Below are 24,421 nucleotides of genomic sequence, written 5' to 3'. Positions count from 1 at the left end.
AAAAGCGTTTTTGCGTTTTACGTGTATTTATTTGAACAGGCCGCGTCGGAGTTGGGCCCGTGCTAAAGCTTCCTACTAAGGCGTCATTCTGCCTTAGCCGCTCCTGGCAGCCATTGCGTAAAGCGCACTCGCCACACGGCGACAGCGTGGCTAAACACGCGAGGCATTCAATTAGTTCCAGATGGCTCGCGAATTCTCGCCATTAAGAAACAGACAGAGGGCGAGCCAAAAAATTTTCGATTCCGCACTACCGCGATTACGTGCAGCTCCCTAGAAAGGGAAGCTGCTACATTTACAATGAGTAAAAAACAATATCTAATGTAACAGACATTCCTCTCTTCGTGCAACCGTCGTCCTTCGCACAAGTTTTGTTTCACGGGTTCTAGTAGAAGTCATCCTCTGAAAAAGAGTGCCCCTAATTTACCCAGTGCACAAGTCGTCACTGATTCTGCTCGTCAATCTCTGCTCTCAGATTCGGTAGTACTGCGCCGAACTGGTTGGTCCAGTTTGAACTGGTATGGTAGCGAAGCAGTCAGCCGGGAACGCCATTAGCGGCCGACGCCCCAACGGCAGCATCGAATGACCTCGCCACTCGCTTTCTGACAAGTGTTTTCTTTTTTCTTTTTTTTGAGCAACAATAAGTTGAGCGGCGCTATTATTACTTGCTACAAAGAAAAAACATAAAAATAAATACTTCCAAAGGTCCACCAGTCATGCACAATAAACATTTTTGTGCCATGGCCAATACCATTACCCTTAAGGCTGTAAACGAAATAAAGTTATTAAACATGACAGCAATTTCAAAGTACACCTACAATGAGAGCAACCCAATTTGAAAACTCTGTATTAATTCTGACCGTGCAACTGGTGCGCGCCAAAATATCTGATACGTGAGTTTTACAGTGACAGTTCTGAAAGTTTATTTCATGAAGTTTTCGTGTCGGTCTGTGGACTGTTTCATGCAGTTTTTATGTCGTGTGTTTTCGCAACGTCAGGTTTATTTGCCCCAAAAAATGTCGTCCAAAAAGAAAATTTCACTTGTCCCCGTCAACGATTCGAATTCACCCTTCATAGTTAAGCGAGCTGGCGATATGGGGAAAACCCCGTACTGCTTAGCGGTGCAAACATTTTTTTTTCTGTGTCTGCAAACAGATGAACACTTTAGTTCTCTGATGAACTTATGTCGGCAGATCAGATGGTTCGGAGGTCCGCAGAGGCTTCGACATTGACATTTTTTTTTCAACGGTCATTCTTTGGCAGTAATACCAGCTCATATTGCGCATATTTTACAAAGGGGTGGCGACACGTAGTAGGTGGTAATACGTGTGTATCCTCTTTCAAACACATCCGTGGACGGACGGAAGTTGCGCATATGCAAAACTCGCCGACTCTACAACCTGCGCTCTCCTGGTTACAAAGTTGGAGGTTGTATAGACTCGGGCCGGACGACAATAAATGTATTTAAGGAGGGCTCGATGCCTACACTGCTACGAAGGGTGCTTATCATAGGCTTCTAATGCTTACACTGGATGGAAATGTGCCGCTTCAGTTTATGTGGGTTGCTTTAGGAAACGCTTTCGCCACCCTGGGAACGACCGGCAGTGCAAGCGTCGGCTCAGTTCAGCCTGTCTTATATCGTCCTATACGGACGCGCAAAGGCCTTGTTTGACAACTAATGCGCCCACGGCTAAAGCGTCGTACGTTATATGTGACGCACATTTCACACCACACTCGCGCACAGTTTTCTGCGGCATTGAAGGGAAAGCTGCGGAAGCCGAGCTCGCACAATTGAGAGCGCTCTGGAAAATAGTGCCACATTCCTTTCCGCACTAGCTTAAAGCTCGAGAAGACAAAACATAAACATCGCATTTACAACAGCAAAATAAGGCAATCAATACCCACTGAGTTGTAAATTCGACTTATTGTTGCACTTTTCTCTTCCTGTATTGGGCAAATACGAAGCCCTCGCACATGGAAGCTATGCTGACACAGTATATGTGCACTTCCCCTCCCCCCCTCCCCCCCAAAAAAACTAAGGTCCTAGCTGCATAATTTTTATGCAAGCTTGCCGTTTCGAAACCCGGTCCAAGTTACAACCAAGTGGCTTACACGATTCTGCAAACCCCGCGGGCAGTTCTCTATGTTTAAGGAGCGAATAGTAGCGAAGAGAGCAGAACGCCACACTCGTGCGATTTCTCAACCTGCATGATCACTTATGGTTTCGCGAGGGCGCAGCCAGACGCGAATCGGACGCCTGCACGCGATCGCGTGCGAGTATACGCAAGCCAAACTCTGCAGGAAGAAACGAGGTCACCAGGAAGCGGCGTGCTTCCTCTTGGCATCAGACACCGCAAACTTCGTCACGGAAGGGGCGTTATCAGAGAATGTAACTCTGCTCTGATTAAACGCCCCTTTGTCAACTTTTGCGTGATAACTCTGACGCACTGTTCATTGCAGGAAGTATAGAAGCTGCCAGTGACCCAATGAAAACAAATCTTCTGTGAGTTCACTGGGACGTGCGAAATATTCGCCATTCCTGCTGGAAAGACGCGTTACGCCACTCGAGTCGTCGATATCGTCTGGTAATGCGTAAAGTTTATCGGCAACTAATACTGCTGGCGTTCAATTCGCACTGCATTCGGCTGTTTAGCCGTTTACATATATCAGCCGCACCTTACGCTGTAAGATATATTGTGGCGCTACATTCTGGGTGGTCTTCGCCTAACTACTGCATTATTACTGTCTACTGAGGATCAAGTAATGTTAAATAACGATTTTACGAAAGTAATATCTTGGTGCGACCGATAACAAATGCCTATTAATTACAGTAAAACAGTGTTCATGCGTATACCACAGAAAAGGAAGCGTCTCCTGTTTAACTATACCGCGAACAATGATCACCTCTCAGAAGTGAACAGCTACAAGTGCCTATGACTTCGCATTCGCAATAACCTGTCCTGGAGGAAAAAAAATGATTATGTCACTGCTAACGCCCTCCGCAAACTCTTTTTCCTTCGACGTGCCTTGAAACTCACGCCCTACAGTGTACGTTTTCTTACAACCATTAATCATACTATGTTGGAATATGCTGTTATAGTCTGGTATCTCTTTACAAAAACTAATACTGCTAAACTAGAAAGAGTGCAAAAGAAAGTAGTACGGTTCATTTACAACTCATATGGTCGTACATGTATCACTCATCTAATTAATCAAAGTGATTTACTTCCAGTCCCTGTTACAAACCGAATATGTCGTTTAAAATTCCTCTTTCAAATCATCAAAGGGGAATACAATATTTACACGTCCAATATTATATCGTACTCATCCGGATATGACACAAGACAACGGCACAGTCTTTCAGTGGCTCCATTAAATGCGAGAACTGACTCCTATAAGTATTGTTATTTCCCCAGAACAATCACAGACTGGAATAGTCTTACTAATGATGCAGTCTCCCAAACTTCACTGAAAATGTTTAAAACCTATCTTTAATTACCTTACATTTGTTTGGAATTGTAATATACCCATGTGTTGTGCATGCCTTTTCTCGTATCTCTTTCATTTGTGCTCCTTGATTGCTGGATTATTGAATTTGCTGATGAATCTTGTGTTGCGCTTGCTTTTTCTGTATTTTTTATTTTCCACTCATTTCCGTTTCTCGATTGCTTGATTTTTGAAATTACTGATGATTTCGCTTATTTTGAACTTTGTTCCCACCAATGTTTACACTTCTATTGTATGCCCATCCTGAGAAGGTCTTGTATAAGATCGCAGTATTAATAAACAAAGTAAAAATAAAAATAAAAACTCATGAACAAGTTGTCCCAATGACAACCTTGTGAAACTTATTGCTCTCAAGGGGTACGAGCGAAGGAAGAAAAACGACAACCCTTCCACTCTGTGAAGATGGAATGGCAACGAAACCTGACGACAGTCAAAGCTCTCAGACGAAAAGCAAAGTGCTTTCGCTGCCATTCCATCTTCACAGAGTGTAATTGTTGTCATTTTTTGAGTTGCGAGTCTGACTTCGTTGTTCATTCGGAGGTGCCCGGGCTCGCGATTGTCGTTTTCGTTCAGCATCACGGGAACGTTCTTCGTCGGTGGTCGTTTCGCGCCGGTGCCGTTTACATTCTCGTTGCTGTTCCCTCCGGCGCTCCTCATACGCATGTTGTTCTTCGGGTGTACAAACTATACGTGTCCGCCCGATCTATAACACAACAGTGTTTAGCGCCGATACCTCTCCTGGTTATATAATGTGATAACGTGGACGTCACGCTATTGTTCACGGCGAGCGATCTAATCTGTTCTGCATTTTGACATCTGTGCAGCCCCACCGCACCCAGAATCCCTTTGTTAGAAATCGCCAAGTCCGTTTCTGTTTCCGGACGCCGAAAAAACTACGGAAGGTTAGACATATACAGCTTTCACTGTAAAATTGACAGGCGTAACATTAAGATACAGGAGTGTGGGTTAGGAGGCAAACGTGGGTATCCAATATGCTAGTTGATACTCAGAGAATTAAATGGAGTTGAGCAAGCCGTGTAGTGCGTAGGGTACATAACTGGTGGTCTATTAGTAGCAGAATGGCTGCCAAGGGAAAGAAGGTGCAGTCGATGACGGCAGAGTATCAGGTTTTGCGATGAAATTAGGGAGTTCGCAGGCATAAGATGGAATGAGTATAGGCGCAAGACGGAGGTAATGGGAGATCGCTGGTAGAGGCCTTCGTGATGCAGTGGACATGCCTGTAAATAGGCGCCGGTGGCGGCGGCCCGGTATCAAAAAAAGAAGAACATATGTCCGCGAGTGCCGCGCCACACATGCGTCACCTATACTGGACGCGCTCATCAGGCAGAGTCTCCTCTACGAGTCACCTTCAAACATTGCGTAAAATGGGAAAATGTCAAGAGAAAAGCAATTGTGAATGGGCAAGATATTTCGCACCCGATTATTGTAACTGGCTACGGAAACAACATAGGGTCTACCGATGTCCTCCTTTAGCAGTGGAGCTCTTGACGTCGACCGCTTGAATTTTTTACAGTGTGGGCGTGGCTCTTGCGACGACGTCCGCACCCGGCGCTGCTCTCTGCGTCTCTCCTTAGTGTCATTATTTCTAAAAAAACTCGCACATCAAGCTATTTACATGGCCTCTTTGAAGGGCTAGCCTCAGGCGGACCAATATGGCGAGCACCTAACGCTCGCTTCGCTCGTCGGTAATCTTCGCCGCGGCGAGGATGCAACGGACGATCCTTCTTTCGGCTGCTGTCAGAAGCAATCTAATAACCTACTAGTTCGTTTGTTTCATTTAATGCTTCTCGACAATTGTATTGCGACGGTACCTTATGCAGACATTCGAGACGCGTCGACACATTCTACTTACGCAGACATTCTACTCCAGCGGCGGGTAATTGTAGTGCGACAGTACTTATGCATACATTCAGACGCATCGACACATTCTCCTCAGACAGACATTCTCCTCCAGCGGTGGCTGCGTATGGTGCGGCCTTGCACGGCTACGCGAGCCCTATCTTGAAAGCGATCTGGGATGCTAGAGAGTCTAGGCGCGCCGAGGGCTGATAGCTTCGTGCGCGCTGTGTTCTCGCCGCTTAGCTCACGTTGAAGCGAGAGGGCAACTTGAGGGTCAGTTTGCACGCTGCTGCTGCCGCCCTTCCTCACGCCAGCATTTCGACAGCGTGTGTCCGCGGTCCTCGGGTGACGTGTGTTTATGTGACCGCGTGACGCCATACTTGTTAATTGAGTTAGCAAGCGAATACTTACAAGTTTACACGGCCAATAAAACTACTATTCTTACTTCGTATAGCTTGCTAATAAGTTGCTATTCCAACGGATGCTTCGCTTTTCGAGCGATATACTGCGACTTCTTTCTTAAACGTGGCGTCCACTGTTACAACCACTCCCGACAACCGACCTGATTGGGGCGATTATTTCACCGAAACAACGCGAATAGTGGAACTTCCGGTTTCTGCGTTCACAGTTAGCAGCAAAATGAAGATATGCACCTTCATTTTCTTATGCGTCGAAAATGGAACAACCGAACACTGCCTTTCTGAGACGCCCAGTGCAAAGGTAGCTGCCGTACTTGCAAAAGTTTCTGTGCGTCACTTGGAACTGCGGCTTAGTGCAGTCAATTGTACTTAAATTCGGACAAAGCCAAACGACGCCACGAACTTTCGTGATAGTTAGGCACATTTTTAATTGGTAGCACAAGTTTAACATTTGCACTTCATTACTGTGCATTGGCTAGAGGCGGTCAATTACTCATTTGCTGAGGTGTCACGAAAAAAAAAAAAACCATCATGACGAAACACAGAAAGGCGCATTGCTTCTAATATTCCTTTATTTACACACTCACATCAAGCCAGTGCACTCTGATATGTTCATCAGAATCAATAACTGAAAAAAAAAGAAGTCACGGTTTGCGCACACACTCACTTGCAAGCGCCTACGTTGAGAAAGAGAGAACATATATAGAACTCCGATAATGTTGGGGGCGCGATAAGGTAGCGTACTACAAGCAGCGAGTAGCTTAGCTGTCAGAAAACAGAATAATGGCAGCGGGATGTGACACAGTAGACGGGAAATAGCGCTCAATACAGCACGCACAGAGACAAGTAGTAAAGGTCACGATACTCAACCCGGCCCAATTAAACACGTAGTAAAATAATAACTAGCGCTCGTAACGGCAGCCTAAGCAGCCTACAATGCAAATGCCTCATTTTGGTTGCGTATATGTAAAGCAGACTTACGCGTTATACACACCATACATACTACTTCTAAAACAGAGGCAGTTGCATGACTAGTTCTTGGGACGATTTCACTGTAACGTGATCGAGAAACAAATAATAATAAACAGGCCCAACTGGGACAAGCTTCATTCCGTGATTTGAAAAATAGCCAGCCTTGCGGTGAGGCGATCAACGCAGTGGCCCAACAAGACGACTATAAAGAAAGGTAACACGAATTGCGCGACACCCGTAATGACTACTCGAAACGCAGCTCTGCTGACGGTGTACGAGTAAATAGGGACTTAGTTTCGATTCTAGCAACACATAAATTCGAATTACACTTTTGTTTGTTGAGCTTTGTTTTTTGGTAAAGCTAAAAATATTAAAAAGCGAGCTCTCAACAGTTCATGCATGCGTGCTCAGTGAGCATAATAAAAAATAAAAAAAAAAAAGCAAGGGAAATGTGGGCAGACCACAGCACTGGCGGGTGTTCCACGCTATCCAAGGGTGCATATAAAACTCGTGAAGGGACTTGAGAGAGGAGGAATTGTCTTAGTAGCCCCTCTAAGATTACAAAACGGACACAAGTACGTCCAGGCCGAAAGCGCTTAAGGAAACGTGCACTTGGTGTAAAAAACATCGCGTTTCAAAACCTACCAGTATTGCGGAAAGAGTCCATCAGTTACGGCCCGCACACGTCGCTCCAAGGCGAGCCGCTCTCAGAAGCAACAGCCCATGTGACGACACCCAGGCCGAACTCTCAAGTGGAATGACGAAAGAAACAGCTTTTGTTTAAAAAAAAAAAAGGAAGATAGAAAAAGTCGGAATATTTTTACGTCGTTCACACTAATTTATATATTCTGTTTTCTTTCATTCCAACCGATTTTCCCCGACCCTGCTGCAGAGTAGCAAACCGGAAACTCTTGTCAGGTCAACATCCCTACCTCTCCTCCCTTTCAATTTTTTCTTTCCTTCTGTCCTTATTTCTCTCTCTAGTATATTGTTTCAAGTGTTTTTGACAGGTACTTTACGCTAACGCATCTAATCCAGCGCAGCTCGTTCAATCATTGCTTGCCTTTCTTTAAGGCTCTATTTGTACATTATTTGTCACCTCAGTAGCTGGAGCCAATTCCTATGCAAAAATTGTCATGAAAGCCAGTGTAATAGTGTACCATATTTTTTTTTCTTTTTCTGTAGCGCAAGTATATATGAATTTGATGACGCCGCTCTCTCTCTCTCGCTATATATATATATATATATATAAGGAAGGAGGAACAGAAGTTTCATGATGGCAGTTTCCTTCCACAACCTTTGCTTCGACTGGCCTTTATAGTAGCGGTTGTACCAGACACCTTAGGAATATGAAAATATGGCGGGTTCCAGTCCCCGGGTGTAATCTGTTCCCGCTTACGACGGACGACCAACGGTCGAAGATCAGGACGTGCCCAAGCTACCTAATGCGGTGATCCGCCTTCGTTGCACGCATTATCATGACGAGCCAAAACATTAGTCAGAACTATGCTCGTGCAAACTGCCGTTTCTTTTTACCTACTAACTTAAGATTGGGTCGGTGTTTAAGGTTCCACGTTTAGGCCTTCAATGTCGAATGCAGAACTCGAAAAAGTCCTGCCTGTGGAGAAGCATTTCTCCATGACTGCACTATCGTAAAAAAAAATGGAGCAATAAGAATACTGCAGTAGCATATGCTCGCTGATGTTTCAGTGTTTCGAAAGAATTGAAATGTGAACAGGTGGCAAACGAGAGTTTCCTGAGAGTAAGAAGGTAAGTGTCGCTGCGAATGACTTTTGGTTGTGTGTAAAACGACTGCTCGGCTTCAGTAAGCAACAAGAGCGCACAAAGGAATGTGAAAGGAGAATGCGTTCGCACGGGTGATTGCACAGAGGACAACTAATCTCCTCCTCCTCTTAAGCTGGCTGTACAGTACCTCCCTAACTCAAAGAAGAAAGAAAAGGCGCCAGTCAAGAACGGAAACACGAAGCGACAATTTGCTTTTTATGTAAGGCTTATATACCAAAAGTAAAATGAAATGACCACCGGGAAAAATGAAAATGAATAAACTGCAGCTCGTAAAAGATGAATGCAACAGAGAATAATAAAACAATATTATGGAGTAACGATTTGCTACTTCGCAATTAACTGTACTGTAGCCAACGGACAGTGACACATCGGCAAAAGCCTACGTTTATGTCTGCCTCCTAACCGCAAGCAGGCCTCTGCTGCACCGGTCGTGGGCGGCTTACATCACCTCATTGCTTCTAAACATTATATTTCGTTCATTGCACGATTCAATTCAACATCTAATTTGTGCAGCGAAGAGCTACAGTCGTTCAAATATACCACGTAGCAGACTTCCTCCTATATAAAAAATTAAAAAAAAAACAGATAAAATGAATTTAACTGCCCCGTCCGGTTTCGGGGCGGTTGCTGATAGGTAGCAGTATGCCAAGCGAATTTGCATAACTGTCCCTCGCTAGTTACGTAAGTCCAGGGACAACGAGAAGGCCTGCTTGCCGTACGTACATCTCTTGCGACAGTGCGCTAGCACGCAAGCAAAAAAAAAAAAACAAAAAAAAAGAAGAAGAACTGTTTTTTGTGGATAACAATATATACAGAGGCCGTCGCGCCCTGTAAAAGGATTCCTTCGCCAGATTCTCTTCCGTCTCGTCTTCGCTTTCTCTTCGCCTCGTCTTCGCACAGCAGTTGTACTGCGGGACGAGCGCCGTTCCGGTCTATATACTGCTGCACTAACAAAACTAAGTTGTTACAATTCTATTATTAAAGGGCGGGGTGACGTGGGACCCTCAAAAAAAAAAAAAAAAACACGTCGTCGCAATGAGAGCATCGCCACGCTTCATGCATAAGTTCCTTCTGCCTAGAACGACAGAATCGTCAGAATCGTCTCGTCCCTTCTATTTGTGCGATGCGTAGTTCACGCGCGTTACGTGCGTGCGGGCAGTGCTGTAAGCCATTCGCGGCGCCGTGTTTTCGCACGCTTCAAAAAAAAAAAAAAAAAAGAAGAAGTCATGGAAGCGTGCGAGCGACCTGACTGCGATAAATAATGAGTGGCAGCTTCAACGACGCTTGCTCGTGTTTTGAGTGCGTGTGGTGTGCCGTTGGTGGCAAGAGCGTGCGAGAGCGATTCGCATGAGTGGAAGTGACACAGTGACTAGTGAGCCTGCCGAGTTGTACGCGCTGTTATCTATACAATTCTTTTTTTTTTTCCCAGGAAATGATACACCTTCGATGTCAGTGCAGAAACTATAAGGTAAATATACATCGCACAACAAACAAATTATGCAAGAATAACGGTAACAACAGCTGATAATAAAAATTATGTTGCGATATATCTGAGAAGTAAACCGGAAACGAAAATAGTTTTAGGTAACTGCAAGAGAAGTCCATTAAAACACGACAGTGCTGTCAAGAAAATGCTCGCACGAGTCAGCACAACGACCAAAGCGCGTTCCTGTAAATAGTACGCTATTTCTAGCTTTAACGTATTTCTTCTCCCTCTCAGCGCTGTCGGTGACAAGGTGCCTTAGACAGTTGTTACAGACAACTGTGTTACAGACAGTTGTTAGACAGCGTGCGATACAGAAATGCAGCGTTCACACTGTGTGAAGTTGATTAGGAGACCAGCTGCTATAATGACGGCGCATCATCTGTCCTTACGATTTCCATACTTGTGTGCTTGTGCATTTAACTTGGAGCGCTTCCACAGAAGAGGACACCTTCATCACGCGGAAAATGACAAGTGAAAAGCGTCATAGCCGTACATGAGCCTCGACCTGAACTCAAGAACAAAGTTATTTCTCCTCCTTCAAGTTTTTCACGGCCAGCTGGAAAGCACTGCCAGATTTGGATGCCGGCAGTCCACGTTACGGCACCGCTCTCCCCCGCTGCTTCGAATGGCGGCCGCGGAGCGTCGTCGTTGCAGTAGGGAATGGGGCTATCTGCCCAGCGCTAGCGTGCGTCCTTTTATGAAGATCGCGACAGTACACAGATGGCAGTCCTCGTTTTGAGGACAACCAGAGCGAACATTTCGTTTCTTGCATCTCTCCACGTTATCGTTGCCACGCGGTGTTGAGGATCGAAACCCAAGATTCTAGCACGTTATAGTGCCTGACACACAATTGGCGACGATAACTTTCATTTCCGTCTGCTACCGAAAACCAGAGCTAGTTCAACAAACAAAACTGTGGCACACGACCTCCGTGCCGCTAAGCTTTGCTAGCACTCATCCGCACTACCTCAGCAGGCAGTTGACTGAAACGCCGTCAATAGAACAGGGCTCAGTAGGTTCAAATGAAGGTGCCTATCATACGAAAATGAAGGTCTATTGTAAGGAAATGCAAGGTCTTTTTGTTTTTTTGTTTTGGGGGGTGGGATATTCGTCACTGTTGGCGAGAATACACATTCAAAGTGTGCACTTTCAGGCCATGCAGCATCGACTAGCCGGTCGTCGCTCACTACTGCCGATTAAGTTTTCCGACATCGAAGTACACAGAGCCAGCGAAAGGAGATGCGTATAATAATTAATTGGAGCTACTATTCCAAACTAGCGATTCGGAGAAAGTGGCAGCCGTCTGTCCCCGCCATTGCGACTTCTAATACAATCTCGAAACCTCGTCCGTCAAGTGGGCGCACATGCTTTGGTAGACGAGGTTTCCCTATAAGGTGATGAGCACACGCTTTAAACTTACGAATCGAAATTTCTTTTTTTCGACACAGAGAACGCTCACAAAAGCACGCATACCAGCACCTTCAACAGTGACACATAATGCCCGTGGAGCTTCGCTGGGGGGCAGCGCAATCTATATTGTGACGGTGCTCGTGTAAAAAGCGAAGGTCACGTGGCGAAAAGTAAGATTATTTCAGGAATTTCAGCCAAGCATACATCATTATCTGAAAACGTGCGCACTTTCTCGTTTTTGATTTTCCGCTTTCCTTTACACGAATACTACCGTTCCGCAAGAGCTACGGAGGCTGTAGGCAGTCTTCCTCTGGCGGAAAGTTATGCTTGTTCTGCAGTTGAGAGAATCTTGTCAGGAGCTCTTCGATCTGGTCAGATGGCAGCGTCGTCAAGTACTGGCTCGTAAGGACCATGCCTTCTGCGCTGCTACTAGTAGGACCAATCCAAAAAATAAAATCACGTTGCAAACTTGATGGTCCACGGGTTTGCTATGTCAAACGTCGGCTACTGTCGCAACAAAACTAGCTTTCGCATCACTATCCCAACTTGAACACGGTATAGCGCTTATTGAGTTCTGGCAACATCGCCTGCACGCAGAAAGTAATTAATTACCGTGCTTATTAAAAAAAAAAGACGAGATGAAGAAATCTGCTGTGTGTGCCACCAGCGACTGTGGTGCCACGTGCGAACACTTCAGCAGAGGTTGCGAATTCACGCAAAATCGCGACGAAATCGTGCAACGCGAGCAAACTTCGCTGTAACAGAGATTAGGACATGGGCCGCAGGAGTATCGACGCCACGAGTCCCGCGACGAGTACCGCCAACACCGGCGCGCTCTCTCGCGAGGAGGCGCTGGTGAGCCTGCTGTGTTGGGCCACGCCCACTTGTACGGGCTCCTTGGAAGTCTTGTACGGGGGACTCATCTCGATCTGGCCAGCTGTGAATCGAGAGAGAGAGAGAAAAAAAAAGGAAATCGGAACAGAATATGAGTGGAGACGCTGTCAACAACGCTGGAACGCCACCGTCAATATTTCGATATGTAGTTGCGTTCGAGTGGCCCGTTATCGACAGAGACCACTTCTCACGGACGTTTCCAACCTCCTCTATTTACCTTGGCGCTTTTGCATTTTCTCTCCGCTATTTTTCCGTCCTCCATTTTTCTTTACCCTTCCCCCAGTGCGGAGTAGCAAACCAGAATCTTCACCAGTTAATCTCGCTGTCTTTCCCACCCCGTTTGTATCTCTCTTCCTCGAATCTCGATAAATATGTGTAGCCCTCACCCCTGCTACTACAACCAACTGGAAGGGCTTTATAAACGGACTGACTCCCGACATGAAATTCATGAACGGAGACGCCATGCGCCCAAACTCTGAGACCCTTGTACAAGACACCAACGTACACCCTCTGCTGTGGACTCACCCACGTGACATACCCAGGAGCCCTTATACTGAGATGGTCTGGGCTCCGCAGTGACCGGCATTCTGGTTTCAGAACGTGCATGGAAGATCTTACAGGATTTAAAGCTCTAAGCGGAGTTGCATCCACTTATATAAGGTAGCTCAACTATAGCATTAAGGAAAGTGATCTATCACACCATTAGAGAAAACCGCTTTGCGAAGCACCCTATGGCAGTAGCTGGAATGGCTCCGAGAGGTGTACCACCACAGCAGAAGACATTGGGGAGCGAAAACTGCGTAATGCTGCCACATACCGCCGCCGCCGCCACCCGAACCGGCGCAGCGTGGGAGCGCAGATTACATCGGAAGCGTAAAGCCGAGCGTCAATGTGCCGCCAGTTTCAGCAACTATAGGTAATGCATTCATGCATTGCCTATCGCTGTTGAATAGCTGCCTACAGCTGCTGAATCTGGTGACACATTAACATATAAAGTTCTTTCTGACGGACACCTCGCAGTATGTTTTATTTTCTCTTTAATATCTCCTCACGCTCCAAAGACAGAGTGCGATGGCAGTGCGGTTAGCTGTCGTACTCACACGTGAGGTTGGCTTGGCCCCAGAAATACAGCTGGTAGAGGGGAGCGGCTAGGTCGAATCCGGCCACTCGCACGGGAGTCTCGAAGCGGCACCAGACGCGCTCGCCGTCTTGCTCGAACGCAGTGTTCTCCAGGACCTGCGCATGCGCCGAGAAATCGTCGCGCGCTCATTTCATAAAGCTCCGAGGGCGAGCTTGGGGGCACGTGACCCCCTGCGGGCCTTCAGAAAAAGGCGCGCAAGCGCATACACAACGTGCGATAGTACGCTAAAGGCATGTGTAGGATCACTCCGCCGTCCTCGTTCCAACAGCGTGCGGTTGATCCCTTTGCATATATACCTAATGATGTCTAGGTGATGCGCCACATATTTAAAGCTTTTCCCTCGTGCGATATTCTTTCCCGGAGTCTTTAGCTACGATAAGCTGAACTGAACTGAAACCTTGCGTGAACGTGTTCGGGGCAGAATCGCCACAGGCCGTCATTACAAACGAGGGCACGAAATAATTAAATAATTGCTTATTAATTAGACATCTTGTCCAAATGCCACCGCCTTGCGTTGTTGCCTCTGCTCCCATCCTATCCTGTTGCCGCGTGAAAGAGCTACGCTCCAATGCGACGAACTCGCTGCGTAGAGGATTCATCTTGGGGCTCCCGTCAACAGAGGCCCATATGTTCGAGGCCGCGACAGAAAATTTGGCGTGGTGAGTTAATTCCTAGAGGTCATGCACGCCAAATGGGCCCAGTGTTTTTCAAAAAGTAGCTTTTTATTGTGGTTGAACTATTATTATTATTATTATTATTATTATTATTATTATTATTATTATTATTATTATTATTATTATTTGCGATACTGCCAATCTCAGTGAGACCAAAGCAGGTGGGCATTGTATTAAGACAGTTTTACAAAGGAAACAGACTGCTCATGCTGCATAGTACAGTAAAAAACAAAAAAGAAGAGAAGCTACTTTATGTATTGCAATAATAATACTAATGACGATGTGAAATACAGGAGGACATTGCGTTAGTATACCAACACCACTCTATAAGAAATATACTATTACTAGTGGCGAATACGTCAAATCGCACGGGTGCGCATTGGGGCGCCCCAATGTGCCGTTTCATCCAGTCATCGTTGCCCCAGGGCGCCCCGGTGCGATTAGCCGAATTTGTCATAAAATTTAGATAAAGATAGCGAATAAATGACTCATATAAAATTACAGGAGTTATGCACATAACAGCGCCGAAATCACCGCAGTTTGGGGCTTGAAAAGCAGAAATTTTATGCGCACCAAATAAGTATTACACAGTAAAGATATAGGGGTGTGTTAAGCGGCGTCTACTGTGTTTGATGTCTCTCGTAGGTTGATGAACGATGAAAGTGACGGAGAGGAAACTGTCCCTGAGTTGAGAAGACTCCAATATTTGACCGCGCGTGGGAAAAGTGAAAAGCTGAATGTGCCACTGTGAACACTGTACTGGTTTAGTGCAAATGTGTGTGTGTATACGTGCGTGCGTGCGTGTGCGTGTGTGTGCGTGCGTGTGTGCGCGTGTGTGCGTGTGCGTGTGTGCGTGTGTGCGTGTGCACGTGTGCGCGTGTGCGCGTGTGCGCGTGTGTGCGTGTGTGCGTGTGTGCGTGTGTGCGTGTGTTTTGCGATAGAAGCGACGTAGACAAAGTGACGTACTTAGCTGGGTCAGTCTTAAAACTGTCGTGCATAAGTTAGTTAGTTAGTTAATTCGGGTTTAATGGCGCAAAAGCGACTAAGGCCATGCTGCGCCAGCCACAAGATATTAAGAATTCAAATCTTAAAGCAGCGCGAGCTGCGATACATTAGAGTTTGTGTAAAAAACAAGTTCCTTCTAAAAAGCTGAACAAGTCAGTGAAGGGCACTAGCGGTTCATCTCCGAGTATTGATGAGGGGTGTAAAGGTATGTGTAAGTTGTAGAGATTCTGTAAAAGCCTTTGTCTCTGTGTTTCAATGTTTCGACATGTCCTAATAATGTGCATTATGGTGAGTGGTTCATGGCACTTCTCGCAAGTTGGCGGGTTTTCGTTTTGAAGTAGAAAATGGTGCGTCAGGTGTGTATGCCCGATTCGAAGTCTACATAGGATCACCTCATAGAAGCGTTGCTGGTGACTGCACAACTTCCATTCTCTAAGCAGGGGTTTTATTGTGTGTAACTTGTTATTTGTGCATGAGTCCCATTCTAGTTGCCACTTTGATGTTAGGGCCTTATGAATCGCTCGGATACTGTCTTTGTATGGAAGTGTTGTTTGTGATGATGATTGATGTTTAATGGCGCAAGGGCATCTAAGGCCAAAGAGCGCCAGTACATGTGTTATGGTTTAGTAAAATTGTGAGATTAGGACTATGATTTAAAATAAAGGCTGTATAGAGGCCTACACGTAAGATCTTTAGATACTAGTGGATGAATTCTAAAATAATTACTAAGATAAATATAGGGCTTTAAAAACAATTGCTACAGGCACACATGTTAATTTATTCTGGATTGTCCAAGTCCCTTGGTGTACAATTCTTGCTTACGCAAGAAGCGCAAGAGCTCAGACATACTTATGTGCATCAGACTGTGCCTCACCTGTGAGGCGCAATCTGAAGGTTAGGATGGTATGAGATGATGTTGAGAAAGTTAACTTGCGCAAGATAATTAAGCACTCTTTTATAATTAAAAAGTGCATCCTCTGATAAGAACATCGAGGGATGGGGTGGTATATGGTGTGAGTAGAGTTCTCTAAAATGAGTCAATCGGTGTCGGTGAAGTTCAGGACATTGAATGAGGACATGTAGGACGGTTAGGTTCTCACCGCAGCGTGTGCACGTCGGTGGGTCAGTTGCTGTCAAGAGGTATTTGTGTGTGCCATAAGTGTGTCCTATTCTGAGGCGTGCCAGGGTGACTTCGGTGTGTCTATTAAGCTTCAGTGGAAAGTATTTGGTTAACTGCGGTTTGAGCAGGTGCAGCTTATTTTGAACTTCCTTGTCCCATTCAGTTTGCCAATGATTACGGAGCGCCTTTCGTACCACAGGTTTCATATCCACACCAGGTACCCAACTTACATCAATTGTACCCCGATGAGCCGCTTCTCCAGCATTTTTGTCCGCCATTTCATTGCCTGCGATCCCAGAGTGGCCTGGCACCCAGCATACAACAAGAGCAAGGTTTTGTTTATGCGCTACATGAATCTGTTTAAGGAGCTGGTTAATTACGGGGTTTCGGCTTGCTTTGCCACAGGACAGGGCTGTGACAACGCTTAAGGAATCTGTGTATATTATAGACTTTTCTATCTTGTGCTGAACTATATACTCAACAGTGATCAGGATACCATACGCTTCCGCTGTAAAGATGCTGCTGTGTTTATGTAAGGTTTTAGAGTTGGAGAAGTTTGGGCCATGGGCTGCACATGATACCGAATTTGCAGACTTTGAAGCATCAGTGAAAAGTGCAATGGATCTGTACTTGTCTTCAACAGCCATGAAATGTTGCTGGATGAGGGCACTTGGACAACTCTTTTTCTTAAGCTCTCTAAAGGACAAGTCACAAGTGACAGGACATTGCTCCCAAGGTGGAATGGGTTCAGCATTGTCGCTTTCCTGTATATCTGTGAAAACTACTCCGAGTTTTTCCGCAATAGATTTTACTGCCAGCGAAAACGGCGGGGTGTGTGAAGGCCTGTTTAGGTACAACTGATTTGTCGACTGATCACTTATGAGTGCTTTGCATGGATGTTGTTTTAGTGACATGATTCTTATTGCATAGGTGACTCCCAGATATGTACGTTGATAATCCAGCGGCCACTGATCCGATTCTGCATACAGACTTTGGACGGGGCTCGTCCGAAAGGCACCAAGCGCTAGACGGATACCCAAGTGATATACAGGATCGAGTAGCTTAAGCGTTGTCTTTGAGGCCGATTGGTAAACAATACATCCATAATCTATGCGTGACAACACAAGGCTTTTAAAAAGAGATAGGAGACAGTGCCTATCTGTTCCCCACGACTGATGAGATAAAATCTTTAAAAGGTTCATGGTTTTAAGACATTTCAGCTTCAACTGTTTTATGTGCTGCATGAAGGTTAGCTTGGTATCGAAGATTACACCCAGAAATTTTTGTTCTTTTCTTATAACGAGGCTTCTCCCATGCATCGTAATGCAGGGGTCCGGACATACCCCTCTTCGCCTAGAAAACAGCACACAGGAAGTCTTTTCGGCACTGAATCTAAACCCGTTTTCGTCTGCCCATTTCGTCAGCCGATTAACACTCAGCTGTATCTGGCGTTCACATATTGATAAGTTGCAAGATTTAAAGCTGATTTGGATATCGTCCACATAGACAGAATAAGACACCGTGGGTGGTATAACAGAGCGGAGAGAGTTCATTTTGATTATAAAAAGTGTGCAACTTAGCACTCCTCCCTGTGGTACACCGTTTTCCTGGATAAAAGTGCGTGATAGTACATTACCAATTCTTACGCGGAACTTTCTTTCAGATAAGTAATCTTGCAAAAGGTTCAGCATACTACCACAAATTCCATAGGACGACAGGTCTTGCAGAATACCGTAACGCCAGGCAGTATCATATGCCTTCTCAAGATCAAAGAATACAGATAAACAGTATTGGCTATGTACAAATGCATCACGTATATATGATTCAAGGAGAACAAGATTATCGGTTGTAGACCTCGCTCTTCGGAAACCAGATTGGCGAGGGTCCAATATACCATTATATTCCAAAAAGAACACAAGGCGACGGTTAATCACTTTTTCAAATACCTTGAGTAAGCAGCTAGTGAGTGCAATTGGTCTGTAACTGTTAACTAAGGAGGGGTCTTTGCCGTGTTTGAGTATTGGTAGGACTATTGCTTCTTTCCAAGATGAAGGTATATGACCAGTTGCAAAAATCTTATTGTAAAGACCTAAGATGCAGTTTAGGGTCTCATAAGGCAGATTGTTGATTATTTCATAAGTTATTGTGTCAGAACCTGGAGCCGAACTACCACAAGAACCTAGGGCAAGCTTGAGTTCATGGAATGTTAACGGTCTATTGTACCCTTCTGATGACTTGTTTGGGCGCAGAGGAGTATTTTCTGCTATTCTTTTATGCTTTAAGAAAGTTTCGGAATAGTTTTCCGAACTTGATACTCTTTCAAAGTGCTGACCAAGAGTGTTTGCTTGATCTTCTATTGTATCGCCAGAGCCAGGGATGAGAGGAAAAGGATTTGCACGTTGACCTTTTAGTTTACGTACCCTGTTATATGCTTTACTAACATCCGTGTATGAGTTTATGGAGGATACGTAGCGTGACCAGCTTTCTCTTTTGGATGTTCGGCGGATGCGGCGGCCATTTGCTTTGCACCGCTTAAATTCTATTAGGTTTTCTGTGGTTGGATAGCGTGAAAATCTACTCCATGCTTTGTTCTGCCGTTTCTTTGCAGTTTCGCAGTCTCTGTTCCACCACGGCTTTGGATTGACTTTATCTGTGCAGGACTGAGGTATGCAGTTTTTAGCAGAACAGAGGATATGCTCAGTGATGTAGCTTGCCAGTTCTTCTACACCTAGGTGGTCCACATCTTCCAGGCACAGTTTACATATGTTTCTGAATTTCGACCAGTCTGCACTATGAAGTTTCCACTTTTTGGGGTAAGCTGGTCCATCGTGCCACTTTGTTGTTTCTAGGAGTGTAGGGAAATGATCGCTCCCATATGGATTACTGATAACTCTCCACTCCAGGTGTGGAAGAAGTGATGCTGACCCTATGGCTAAGTCAATACATGAATACGTGTTGTGTGTAGGACTGTGAAAAGTTGGCTCTGTCTTGTTAAATAGACAGGCTCCAGATGAAAGAAGGAACTTTTCTATTGCCCGTCCTCTCGCATCACATCTTGAGTCACCCCAAAATGGACTGTGAGCATTAAAATCTCCAATTACTATATAAGGTTCAGGAAGCTGGTCAATCAGCTTTTCAAATTCTGTTGTGTCAAACCGTTCATTAGGCGATATATATATGGAGCAAATCGTTATAAGATGATTGAACAGTATAGCCCGAACAGCTACTGCTTCAAATGAGCTCTGGAGTGATACATGCTGGCATGCTACTGATTTTTGGACTATGATTGCCACACCACCTGAAGAAGAATTACCATTATTTCTATCTTTACGGAAAACTGTGTACTGTTTTAAGAAGTTCTGGTGTGTAGAGTTTAAATGTGTTTCTTGAACACAGAACAGTCGTGGCTGATATTCCGCAAGTAGGTCTTTGATATCATCTAGATTGCGAAATAGGCCCCTGGCATTCCACTGAATTATTTGTGTAGCCATATTGAGGAAGGTTTTTGTTGTCTGTGTTCAAGAGAAAATGTTAAAAATAGGTAATATGTATACAAGGACGGTAACCGTTTAGGTTACCGGTCCCTTCCTTTGAGGAGTTATAGGTATTTTCTCTCTCCTAGCGCGCTCCTGAGAGCGCTGATCTTTCGGCGTCGATGACGCCGGGGATTTTTGATCGACCTCCATAACCTTCTCTGAGGTGCTGGAGGATCGTGAACTAGGCGCTGAAACTCGCGTCCCAGGCCGTGGAGTTCGGATTAGCTTTGGAACCTGCGGGACTGGAGTCGGCAGGTCCACCTTCGATGTTGATGGAGCAGCATTTGCTGCAGCCACCAGGGGGGCAGGCGGAGTGATTACCGGGCCACTGTCAGTGACCGCGGTAGACTCCCGGGAGATTTGTGACGCTGCCCCCCGTCGCGCCACCTCGGAAAAGCTCGTGTGATTCAAGTATGACAGACGTTTCCTTGCTTCGTGAAATGTTATATTTTCTTTGACCTTTAGTGTAATGATTTCTTTTTCTTTCTTCCATTTAGGGCACGTTCTAGAGTAGGCTGGATGGCTTCCATCACAGTTCACGCAATGTGGAGATGAGTCGCAAGTGTCTGATGGATGATCGTTCGAGCTGCATTTCGCGCAAGTCTGCCGTCCTCGGCATGTCTGGGAACCGTGCCCATACCTCTGGCACTTGAAGCACCGTCGAGGATTTGGAATGTACGGCCTTACACGTACTTTGATATAGCCTGCATCCACTGTACTAGGCAACACACTGGTACCAAAGGTTAGTACAATGTGCTTTGTTCGAAGTTGTTCGTTATTCCTGCGGATTAGAATTCGTTCTACCTTGATGACATTTTGGTCCTGAAAACCTTCAAGAAGCTCTTCGTTACTAAGGTCCATGAAGTCGTCTTCGGAGATTACTCCACGGCTCGTGTTCATGGTTCGATGTGCGGACACAGTGACCGCTACATCGCCTGTGCATTTCAAGTCATTCATTTTCTCATATTGGGATTTATCTTTCAATTCAAGGAGCAGATCTCCATTGGACATTTTTGTGGCTTTGTAGCCAGGTCCTATCGTGTTGCGAAGGCATTTCGCCACCAAGAAGGGGGAGAATTTACGGACGCTCGTGTTACTTTCACTATGGATTACATGGTACTTAGGGAAATTTTCTTCATTGGTTTTCAAAAAGAATTGAAAGGTTGCATCGGTGCGCCCTCTTTTTAGAGGGCGATCAAGGGAAAGTGGTTTACTAGAGGCCATATAGAGGTCATGAGTTCGGCAGCAGCGCCAACCGCCCACCACCGAGCCCAACATGGGGACGGAGCAGGTCTTACGAGTAAGACAAGCCCTCGCCAGTTGTACGGTGCCACTATAACCCAATCTGGAGTACCCAAGGTTGGCCACCCACACAAGGTTAACCCTCGCTGCCAGGAAAGTTGGAAGTAAATAGAAGAGACGAGAAGACAGGAAAGATTGAAAGGAAGAGAGAAAGACGCAGAATGGAGAGGAGGACAGGAAAAGGCAACTACCGATTTCCCCCGGGTGGGTCAGTCCGGGGGTGCCGTCTACGTGAAGCAGAGGCCAAAGAGGTGTGTTGCCTCCGCCGGGGGGCCTTAAAGGTCCAAACACCCGGCATCGGATCAACCCCCAGGATCCCCCTTTCCCCGGACACGGCTAAGCCGCGCACGGCTACACGCGGGAGGGTCCGACCCTCATGTGCTCGGGTCCGTGGTGTCGCAACACACCAAACGCCTGCTCACGCAGACGCCCCTGCGGGGGTGTTGTTTGTGTTATACCTTTGTGCGCTGCCATGAACGCGCATCTATCTGCTGCTTCATTCCCTGGTATCCCGACATGGCTTGGGACCCAGCAGAATCGTAAGGTTCTTCCGTATTCATTATAGGCCAACATGTTTAGGATATCACCAATTAGGGGTTCAGACGCGGAGTTAAGGTTTAGAGATCTGAGTGCGCTTAACGAATCGGTATATATGATAGCATTCATCTGCTTGTCGCTGGTAATTTTTTTTACTGCCGTTCATATTGCAAAAACTTCGGCGGTAAACACTGAAGAAAAATTATTTATCCGAATGCTATTTTGCCAATTTTTTGTTACGATCCCGACACCTACGTATTCTTGTGTTTTGGAGCCGTCAGTGTAAAACTCCGTGTAATTTTTATATTTTTCTTGAATCGCTCGGAACTCTTGTATTATGTGTTCTTGTGGAATGTCTTTCTTCTTTAGATGTGTTAGTGTCCAGTCACATAGCTGTGAAAAGTTGTACCATGGTGGCAACCTTGGTGGCCTTTCAGCAACCTGCAGGGCCTCATGAGGAACATCGTAATTCTGACAGTATTCTTCGTGTCGTAAGATTAGTGCCCGAATCATGTTTGGTTTGTTTGTGTAGTGTATCCATGATTTGTACCTTGTTACGATGCTGTAGCATATATGCTGTGGTGATGATCGAATTCGTAGCACATAGGAAAGTGTAAGTAGTGCTCTGCGTTGCTGTAAGGACGGCTCATTGCAGTCAACATATAAACTTTGGACAGGCGATGTTCTGTAGGCACCGCTCGCCAGTCGTAGGCCAAGATTCTGAACTGGATCAAGTCGCTTAATGTAGGACTGCCTAGCTGCACCATAAACTACACTACCGTAGTCGAGAATGCTACGTACAAGAGACCGGTATATGCGTAATAAACATGTTCAGTCAGATCCCCAGTGCTTGTGCGATAAAACCTTAATGATATTTAGTGCTTTATTTGCTTTTTTCTTAGTTGAGTTAATGTGGGCAAGGAAATTCAGTTTTGTGTCAAAAGTTACACCTAAAAATTTGTAGTCTTCTTTGACCGGCAGCGTTGTACCATACAATGTGGTAACTGGAGTGCAGTGTAAACCTCGCTTCTGAGAAAAGAGAACTGTAACAGTTTTGTGTGTTGAAAAACAGAAACCATTTTTGTTGGCCCATTGTGTCAGATTACTTATCGTTATTTGTAGTTGTCTTTCGCAGGCGAGTAGATTTGAAGCGCGGCAAGCCACTAGCAAATCGTCGACATATAATGAGTGCATAACAGATGATGGGATAATTTTATTAACAGAGTTCATTTTGACTATGAAAAGTGTCGTGCTCAGAATGCAACCTTGTGGAACGCCATTTTCTTGGGTAAATGTGCGTGAAAGTGTTGTGCCGAGACGTACTTGAAATGTTCTATTTGACATGAAATCACATAGACAATTTAGCATTCTGCCGCGAATTCCCAGGTCAGCCAGGTCTTTTAGGATTCCATATCGCCACGTCGTATCATAGGCCTTTTCTAAATCGAAGAAAACCGTCAGACAATATTGCTTGTGTAGGAAGGTGTCACGTATTTCCTGTTCTAGTCGTACGAGATGGTCAATGGAGGAGCAACCCTTTTTGTGTCCGCACTGGTGCATATCTATTAGGCGTCTTGTTTCAAGGATAAATGTGAGTCTTGTGTTTATGATCCTCTCATAGGATTTACCTAGACAGCTTGTTAATGCAATGGGTCTATAGCTACTAGGGGATGTTGCGGGTTTACCAGATTTTAGAAAGGGCACTACTATCGCATTTTTCCAATCTGTGGGCATTACCCCAGACTCCCATATCATATTGAAAAATTTAAGAAGTGTCCCTACCGATGCTTGAGGTAAGTGTGCCAGCATTGTGTAGTGGACATGGTCAAGACCTGTTGCCGTTTTTTTACCGGCAGAGAGAACTCTGTTCAATTCATGTATTGTGAGGGGGTTATTATACATTTCAGCTGAAGCCCCAGTGGTGGGCAGTCTCTGTTTCTCCGCCGACTCTTTATATTTTAAGTATAAATTTGAATAGTTTGCCGAGCTGGAGATGTTGTAAAAGTGTTCACCTAATGAGTTGGCCTGGTCCTGTAGTGTTGTATGTGTGCCTGGGCATGTAAGTAGTGGTATTGTGTAAGATGAGTACTCTCCTCTAAATTTCCTCACCTGGTCCCACATTCGTTTTGATGTTACCGTACTATTAATTGAAGAGATGTATTTTTGCCATGATGATTTTTCAGCATGTCCACGAATGAACCGTGCTTTGGCTTTCGCTTGTTTGAAGGTTAACAGGTTGCTATAGGTGGGGTACCTTCGTAGGATTCCCCAGGCCTTATTTTGTGCTTTTTTAGCGTCGGCGCGCTCCTTCGTCCACCAGGGGTTTAGCTTTTTGTGCACAATACCCGATGACTGGGGTATGGCCTTTTCTGCCGCACAGATTACAACCTCAGTGATTTTTTTATTAAGTTTGTCAATACTTAGCTCTGGCGAAAAGACATCTTCTAGTATCGCGTTCTCCTTATAGACCGGCCAGTCCGCGAGCTGTAATTTCCATCGACGTGGTCTAGTTACTAGGGTTTTTGGTGATGATAGGAGTTTGATGAGTGCGGGTAAGTGGTCGCTACCATATGACGTGTCGAGAGCTTCCCATTTAAGATCAGTAAAAAGTGAAGGCGAGCAAAAAGCTAAGTCTAAACAACTAAACGTGCGGGAAGTTGGTGAAAAGTAGGTTGGAGCGCCTGAATTTAAGAGGCAGATGTCATTGCATAAAATAAAATCTTCAACCAACTGTCCTCTTTGGCCAGTTTTGACA

The 24,421-nt window shown here is 45.4% G+C and overlaps 1 protein-coding gene across 1 annotated transcript in view; it reads right to left on the bottom strand.

The window, feature by feature from the left end:
• Positions 1-6,335: 6,335 nt before the first annotated feature.
• The window catches only part of LOC140216146 (uncharacterized), a 291,954-nt gene continuing 273,868 nt past the window's right edge, over positions 6,336-24,421 (bottom strand). Inside the window, exons 6-7 of the mRNA XM_072286529.1 lie at positions 13,452-13,587; positions 6,336-12,394 (exon numbers count right to left, since the gene is read on the bottom strand). Of these exons, the coding sequence (XP_072142630.1) occupies positions 12,225-12,394; positions 13,452-13,587 (306 nt within the window). The 3' untranslated portion in view covers positions 6,336-12,224. The remainder of the gene's footprint in view (positions 12,395-13,451; positions 13,588-24,421) is intronic.

Source organism: Dermacentor andersoni, chromosome 2 (assembly GCF_023375885.2).
Source record: "Dermacentor andersoni chromosome 2, qqDerAnde1_hic_scaffold, whole genome shotgun sequence".
Classification (NCBI taxonomy): Eukaryota; Metazoa; Arthropoda; class Arachnida; order Ixodida; family Ixodidae; genus Dermacentor; species Dermacentor andersoni.
Note: the sequence above shows the minus strand (reverse complement) of the source record. Positions and strands in the feature narration are given on the sequence as shown.